The 8,488-nt window shown below is 36.9% G+C and overlaps 2 protein-coding genes across 2 annotated transcripts; both read right to left on the reverse strand.

Annotated features, from left to right (window-relative positions):
• Nucleotides 1-313: 313 nt before the first annotated feature.
• Nucleotides 314-5,841, reverse strand: LOC108548606 (sodium-dependent neutral amino acid transporter B(0)AT3). The gene is made up of 14 exons (XM_017901634.1): nucleotides 5,777-5,841; nucleotides 3,623-3,890; nucleotides 3,267-3,462; nucleotides 2,987-3,102; nucleotides 2,797-2,904; nucleotides 2,537-2,620; nucleotides 2,303-2,464; nucleotides 2,082-2,192; nucleotides 1,800-2,001; nucleotides 1,516-1,718; nucleotides 1,228-1,429; nucleotides 981-1,140; nucleotides 628-891; nucleotides 314-509 (listed from the first exon to the last, which is right to left on the reverse strand). Exons 2-14 carry the CDS (start codon nucleotides 3,806-3,808, stop codon nucleotides 314-316), a joined length of 2,190 nt encoding a protein of 729 aa, XP_017757123.1. The 5' UTR covers nucleotides 3,809-3,890; nucleotides 5,777-5,841.
• Nucleotides 5,842-7,422: 1,581 nt separating this feature from the next.
• On the reverse strand, nucleotides 7,423-8,488 carry LOC108548598 (uncharacterized). The gene is made up of 5 exons (XM_017901625.1): nucleotides 8,343-8,488; nucleotides 8,048-8,183; nucleotides 7,770-7,927; nucleotides 7,573-7,685; nucleotides 7,423-7,499 (listed from the first exon to the last, which is right to left on the reverse strand). Exons 1-5 carry the CDS (start codon nucleotides 8,486-8,488, stop codon nucleotides 7,453-7,455), a joined length of 600 nt encoding a protein of 199 aa, XP_017757114.1. The 3' UTR covers nucleotides 7,423-7,452.

The following is an 8,488-nucleotide window of genomic DNA, read 5'->3' on the forward strand; positions in this document are numbered from 1 at the left end:
CGAATTTCTCTGTTATCTAAATTTCTTCTAAAAGAACTTCATCCAAACTTCATCATGATGTAAATATAGTTCGAATTATATTAATCATTTTCGCCATAATTGACACGATGTACCCTTGTAATACGCTCTGAAGTAAATTGCAAAAGTGTCAAGTACCAAACTTAAACGGGAATAAAGGACACGTGTGATATCTAATCGAATTTAAATTAATTGCTAATGATCTGGACCTTGATACGAAGTAAAAAAATGCTGTTTCTCGGTCTATGAACCATTTAAACACATGTTAATCCAACATGCAGGAGGATAACCATTCCTAGGTAAGATCCTCATCGTCATCGCTAGGACCACCGGTCGGGCAACAGAGCCCCTCTGATCCATCGCTTCTTATACAGAATAATAATGTTTCAGCTGGTGTAACTTCGTGTGGTACGATCCCGTGAAACTCTTTCAAATCGGCCGCGGGAAACCACGCTTTCTCGTTATCCTCGATTATAAGTATTCCGAATAGTCTAAACGGAAAATGTGAGCATTTTGCAGGAATGTAAAAGAAGTTGGAAGAAATACGACACGAATAAAGAAATAAAAGGTAGAAAGGAGAAACAAGCTGAGAAAATGCGGAAATATTACCTGCAAATAGCAACCGTAGGAATCCAAAGAACAGAGGCAAGAATGAGTATACCGATGAGAACCAAAGCCCAAACCGGCCACTCGTGTTTCTCTGTAATACCTTTGCTGGCAACCCAAGCTGGATAACCACTTCCATCGACAATGATTTCCACGATCGAGGCAATTAAAATGCTCAACATAGCCATCGGGCTGAGGTATTTCCAACAGATTAGCCAATAAAGGCCTGGACGGTTGCCAGTCATTAGCTCGATATCATCGGCGAATCTATGAATGAAATAATGCCAGCAATTCAAACGATCTTGGAAATAACACAGGTGAGAAACATCAGGTATATTTGGAATATCATTGCATACCTTTTTAGACCATAAACGTACGATACCGCGATACATTCAAAGAAAGCGATGATTAGCAGAGGAAAGTTTCCACTGAAGTTATCAAATAGTAAAAAAACGTAGCTACCAGCACCGTGAGCGAAGGCCATTGAGATCACGCAACAAACCAAGCAAATGCCACCTGTTTCCAGAATGAAACGAGACTATGAAACGACTCTGGTTACCTTTAATTAGTTTAACGGTGATGAACGTTTTAATAATCGCCGACCTGTGAGGATTTCCTTTCGCAAATTTGGGAATAGCTTCATGTCTACGATACTTGTAACAACTCCCTCGAGTGTACCAAATTGAGAGTCAATTCCAAGGGTGAATAGCATAAGGAAAAATAGTATGGACCAGAATTGAGCACCAGGAAATTGATTTATCGCTTCCGTGAAGATGATAAACGCTAAACCTGTGCCTGACGCTGACTGAAATATTTCGAGAAGAAAATTGTTTTTTCAGAGCGAGCAAGTAGTAATGATTTAACTTACGGATGTTTAACAGTGCAACTTACATTGTCCAACTCTTTTTCAAGATCGCATTCCGGTAGTTCTGGCATGATTAAGTTATCCAATGTTCCATTTCCTGTGGTAATATTCAAAAGTGTACCGCTCGCTGGTATTTCATCTGGTATTTTATCTATTTGGCCAAAAATGCTGATGAGCGTGTTGTTTCTCTCCGATAAACAATGTTCATAAACCATGGTAGCTTTGAAACCTATGTTTAAAAATATGTAAACTTTTAGTGGAATTTTTATTAATTTGTGACTTGAAATTCGGTGGAACAAGGAGTAATTACCGATAATAGAAAACACAACAATTCCTGCAAACATCGAAGTGAAACAGTTGGTTAAACTGACCATAATAGCGTCTCGGTAACAATTGTTGTTTACAGGATTGTAAGAAGAAAACGCTATTAAACCACCGAATGCCAAACCGAGGGAAAAGAATATCTGTGTTCCTGCTTCCAACCAGACCACTGGGTCGGTTAATTTCCACCACTGAACAAATAATTTTATTATTGAAAGCTATCGTATTGCTCGAAATTATTTAGACAGCGTGCATACAACATAGACTATACCTTTGGCGTAAAAAGATGTCGTAGACCATCAGACATTCCTGTCAGTGTGACGCCACGAAAGAAGAAAATAATGAGAACGATATACGGAAATGTGGCGGTTACGTACACGACCTATAAAAGATATTTCAATTTATAAAGTTGTTTGAAGAATCGATAGATTAATTCCACGTGTGATTTCGTACGAAATTATGCAATCAACGTTGAATACTTTAAAAGAATACCTTCCCTGAAGACGCGATTCCTTTGATCATGCACATGTAGACGAGAATCCAAGCAATCACCAGTGCCAGAGCAATCTTCCAATTAAATATCTCTGGGGTATTAATGTCTTCAGAAATCATCAAAGTTGTTCGATACCAGAAGTACTGAGTGGGACTGCTAACCTGAGAAACAAACACTGGTTCTAGCGAAATTATCTTAATTAAATATCGAGACATTGATCAAACCAATCGTACCACACACTCTGGTTCAGGTGCATACGATCCATTTTGAAAATATACGTTAGGACACTCTGCCCATGGTAACTGTGACTGGAAACTCTGGAAAAAAATAATTAATTTACTTATTAATCTCATTTCGAACGTTCACATGTAATATGAAATGTTTTCAAATTTATTCGATAAAAAGTAACGAAGAAAGGGTTATACAAATATCAAGAATTGCAATGTTATATCTCTTTGAATGAGAAATTATCAGAAGATGAATGAACGCTCACTTGAACGAAGTAGAAGAGGCACCAAGCGATAATAGTGTTGTAGTACAGAGCTACATTGAATGAAACCACGGCACTGCTTACACCAATACCACCCATATATGGAGAAACCTGTTATAAAACATGAAACGTTGTTTGTGAAAGTGTACGTTTATTTTGACGAGTGGAATTGTATTCATCGTGCAACAATCACCTGATTCCATACGCCTATAGCACCCTTCCGTAGTCTCTGGCCAATTGCCAACTCCAGATAAAATATAGGAATACCCTCGATAGCCAACATTACAAAGTAAGGGATTAAAAATGCACCTGTGTCGAAAGATTAGAACAAACAGCAAACAATTAACCTTTGACACACATTTCTCTTTCATCCAAGTTATACTAATATTTCCGGAGTATGTGATACGATACGAGAATTTAGATTCCATATATTTTTCAAAGGCATTTCATTTCTGGAAAAACAACTAACGTACCTCCACCATTTTTTTGAGCGAGATATGGAAATCTCCACACGTTCCCGAGACCCACAGCATACCCCACGGTTGCTAATAGAAAAGTAAGCTTACTGTCCCAATTTTCTCTTTCATCCTCCCCTGCTTCTGGCCGAAAAATCGCTTTTCCTTCGTTACTCTCAAGCTTACTACCCCCGCCCCCGTTTCCCGTTTTGTTCTGCGATAACAAATAATGTACGATATCGGATTAAATATTTCACTTCGTACAGGATATTCGCTGAAATTCATAGCTGATACGAATTTATTCGTTAATCTGAAATCTCCTCATTAAATATTAATTATTTTTACCAGAATAGTATTACTTGACGTTATTATACCTTCGTATTAGGACTGGAGTCCTCAAAGGCAGCGTTCGTGGCCCCGTAATTGGCAGTGGTGTTAGTCTTTCTATTGTCCACCACTAACCTTCCTCTCATTTCCTTCATTTCTAGTTTGTCGACACTTTTCTGGGGTTTTAAGTCACGCGAGCTTTGCCGGCGAACGAGGTGGGCCGTGTTCGCCATTCTTTCTTCCTATTGTGCGACCACAATTTTCTTCCTTTGGAAAGATCAAACAGACATACCACGCGCGCCTATGGACTCCATCCTGTTGGAAACAGAATATTAAGTAATTGTTAATCATTGCTGACCTCGGAAAGAGTATCGTAAAAATATATAACTGAGCTTCATCGATGGATTCGTACAAATGGAATTGAAATGGTAGGAAAAATATAAGGGACAGAAATGTATGATAGTTTTAATGAATTCGTAAATGCAATCAAACTTAAAGGACCAAAGTTTGCAGATGAAAGAATTTTAGGAATTTAATAAATGAAAATCTCGATAAACGATTAAATAGAAAATTCGTAGTTAATAAGCAATTTTATGGTGTAGGTGAGGTAATATGCATACTGTTTAATTACCAAGCTTCGGAATTTCGAATTATTAAATTTGATATACCTTTACTTGTTTGTACCAATGCGGACCAATATTAAATTTCCTCGTATATTGTCAGGTTCAATTTCATACATGCATGAATTTAATAATGATTTAATGGAAAAAGCTTTTTCATTGCTATATTCATTGATTACGAAAAAGATTGAGAAGAAGGGAAGTAATTTTGTCGTAGTTAATCTCGTTTTAAAAATAAGTATTAAACTACTCTCTATTATATCTGCGTTTACAGTTCGTCTGCTAACTCTATCGTGTCATTAAACGCGAACAAGAATTACAGCTGCAGTGTCTTTTAAAGTTAGATCAGTGAGGATACGCTCCATAAACTCGAGATATTATATTTGGCACTTCTATTCGTTTCACGTGTACACCGATTGCAGTTCCTTTGATAAAGTAATTTTAAAAACAAAATATTTCCTAGGATATCCAACCTCTTCGATTCGATACTCAATTTTCCCATAATAATCGTGCTTCTTAAACGCCTTTACTTTTTATAGCAACTGGCGTATTTAATTTTGTAACAGCTTTTGTACCCAAAATTATTTGCATGAACAGAACTCGAGGAAAATAACATTCAGCGAATTTGTTAGAATTTTCTAGCTGATTATGTAACACCGAATATCAACTATAAGTTGTAACTAAATCTAAAGGTAATAAATTCGACGTAAACAATAGATAAGTGAACGACACGCAGAGAATCACACGCGATTTCCTTATTCTCCCATTTAAACGCTCTTTGCCCTTTAAGAAAAGCACTGCACAGAAATGTCTTTGCAATTCTACTTAAAGAACCTGCTACACGTCCCTTTTTTTATCGATAGGACAGTCAGTCGGAAGGAAGGGATGTTTGCCTTTCAGCTTTACTACGCCCCTGACCTCGTATACGAGGGATCTTGACAGTCAATTACGAGCCATTAAATATGCTGCAAGTGTAATTGTGTCGAGAACGCTTCCTGTTGAAAATGTTTACCTCCGTATCGACTATCTTCTATTGACAATCAAATATCGTACCTTTCCGAACGCTTTTCGTTAATTTCATGAATAAAAATTGACTCGCAGATGAAAGACATGTTAAGAAGAAACATTTTCACGCGATATCCTTCTCGTTTATTTGATAAAAATCGAGAAAAACCTGGTCGTTCCACTAGAAAGTATCCGATATATTGGGCGGCAATTTTACACGAGTGACATGCACTATAACTATCGTTCCCATTGACGTCACAAGCGCACCAATCAAGTGATATTTTTCGTCCTACATAATCTTCAGAGTTTTCGTGACAGTTTGCAGAGGTATTTTCTAAATATCTCGACTTTCATTCACTGGTCGAGCCTATCCGTGTTAGCCTAATTTAACCCGCTTTCGTCGCAAGAGACCCGGAAAGATGATTCAAATAAATAAGATCCGGTATCGCGTTGTTTCCGCTGAACGATCTTTCGTGGCAACGACACCGCGCGATGTACACGAGTTTGAAATGAAATTATTCGACGGAAATGTTATAGGGTACAGTCACGGAATAACATTGCAATTTCGCCACTAACCTGTTGGGGTGAAATAAAGAAAAGCGCGAGGGCCTCCTTATGGTACGAGGAGCAGTTAGCTACTGTGGCACCCTCTACTACGATGGTAACTTTTGAAATCACGATATCCAACGGAATCAATAGCAAGCGCCGGCGCCTCGATGCCTCCGTGTCCTACAGACCGGAATATGCGTGAACCCTTTTTGTCAGGAGATTGGTCGATGATCGGCGAACCGATCGTAGGAACGTGGCGAATAACGGATGTCATCGTGACTAACATTCGACGTCGATCAAAGAGGTGAAACGCGAACATGACAAATCTGGACGATGATTTTTACTTTAATCGTTGAATTTCAGATGGCATGGAAAAGTCAGTTCCATTACAGAGACTCATAGGAATCTGTTTACGTGGTAGTTATAATTGTGATTCGTAAACGATTCTATACTTTCTTGTAAATTTATCGAGACTCGATGAATAAAAGAATTAATTGCAAGAGGGATTACAAGTACTTGGAAATGTTACGTGGTTTTATCAAGCTGACATCGTTCATGATAGCCAACATTCAAGATAGTCAACAGATTTCGAGGTATTAGGTGTATCGGATGCATAGGATTTTATCCACGTGCCTAATTACATTGGAAATTCTGCTGGAGGATTAAGTAGAAACATTTGACCTTTACGAAAACTGAATCGATAGCAAGTAACACGTATTCTTACAGTCTATATGTAGCAGAAAGTGTCCAAATGTGGCACTTGTAAAAAATAGTCGCGAATTACGTAACATTCGTTATCTTCGCTTTTACAGATTTTCCACGCGTTTCACGAAGGATTACGCTGCATTAAGTGGTTGTTTCCTTCAATTACCAGCTGTTCGTGTTATGGATAAGTAACGCAAAGAGGGGTAAACCTCAGCGACAGTAATGCAATCAACGTTAATATTGTTTCGAGCTAACGTTCATTTTAATTAAACGACAGGCTTTCCGTTCGACGGATAGTGAAAAGGCTCTACGTTTCCCAGATAGGGCGAGAATGGACAAAAACTTTTTATAGAGTGGCACTCGAAACTTTCGTTAATTTAGAAGCAAAAAAAATAAGTAGGAGTAACGTTCTCACTTTGCTTCCTTTTCATTTCATCTTATGAAACGAACCAAAATTCACATTCGTATTTGAAATGGTAAATGGAACAAGTAGTTGTTGTAGTATTAATTGAAATTTCATTTCAATAGTACTTGCTTCGAAAACCATTGATTATTAGTTTACGCCGGGTGCTATCTTTTTATTGCCATCACCTGCAGACAAAAGAGGCATATTCGTCGTTTCAGTAAATAAACCGGCTTTTAGTCAGACAAGTGGAACACACCGTCTGTGAATGTCAGTTCACATAATGGTTTAAACTACTTGTAGCACTTATTGTTAGTTCGTGATGGATCGTGAAATCGTAGTTTTCATTACTGCGTACACAAACGTTGTGTACATCTATCAAAGAAACGTAGAAAAAGATTATATTGAAAATTACATTTGATAAATTTATGGTTTTAGGTAGAGAATAATTATAGGAAAGTGATATTGTCAAAAAGGAAAGACAAGTATCGAACAAAGAAAAATATTATTTATTCCATTTATGTATAAAAATTTACAGTCTATAAGTGTTAGCTGATAAACATTTATGGCGTTTGATTGCAGTACATAAAACTTCCTAACGAACGGATTCTTTTGTCAGGAATTGCGTGAAATAGAGTATACCTGAAATAAATAATGCAAATGAACGAAAAAATTGCTAATTAATTAAAATGCTAATTAAAGACCAAGTACTTACGTTCGATCCGCAGCCTTTTAAACCGGTCCTCGTCGAAAGACTTCGTTAAATTTTCTATCGTTTCCTCATCTTTGTAATTGAATTGTTTTATACTTCCATTGATCAGAAGATATCTAAGGAATTTTCTGTGTTAAGAAAATCTTCGAATAGATAAAATGAGATTAGAAATCAATGACATATTTTCAGTTAAAGGATACAATTGACGGTAATAATTGAAAGCTTCGATTGCCCATTCTAAAAGTAAATTTAATCGTGGTCTATAAGGTGTGCCATTGACTAATTCCTTCATCGTCTCTTCATCTAACGAAACTTTGCTTCGTGCAATTTCCAAATTGTTCAAACGATTGTTTAGATCCTAAAATATTATTTTTCGTGATAATTTTATTGCGTCACTGAATAATTCATTTCACGATTCGATTTAATTATCTTATAAATAAAAGAAGAATTAAAAAATTTCTATGACAAATCCACTTACTTGATTAACGTTATTGAATCGTGTTAAAATGTCAAAGAGAAGTGTAAGTTCATCGTTGATTCCCATAAGAATTTTAAAAATCAATCTATCCCGTAACTTGTTTATTTTACAGAGTTCTGCATCATCGACTTCATTGCTGTAATAGAGCGACATCTGACAGTAGATTAATGAAACTTTTCTTTCTACCAAACGTTGATGCAACTTCACATCGAGTTTCTACTCTAGTAACTGCATGCACGAAACGTCCGAGGCAGTGACAAAATTCGTAAAAAAATAGAAAGTTAAAACACATTACCTTATGACAAGTCGAAGTTGCTCTGATTGATTCTTTAAGCCGTGTAGAGATCGTGTGGCTTCTTCGGATAATTGATTCCACTTGTAATCTACTTTCTCTAACTGTGAGAAATAATTTATCAAACATTTGTGCAGTTCCTTGGCCAT

Source organism: Eufriesea mexicana, unplaced genomic scaffold (assembly GCF_001483705.2).
Source record: "Eufriesea mexicana isolate 0111107269 unplaced genomic scaffold, ASM148370v2 scaffold1741, whole genome shotgun sequence".
Classification (NCBI taxonomy): Eukaryota; Metazoa; Arthropoda; class Insecta; order Hymenoptera; family Apidae; genus Eufriesea; species Eufriesea mexicana.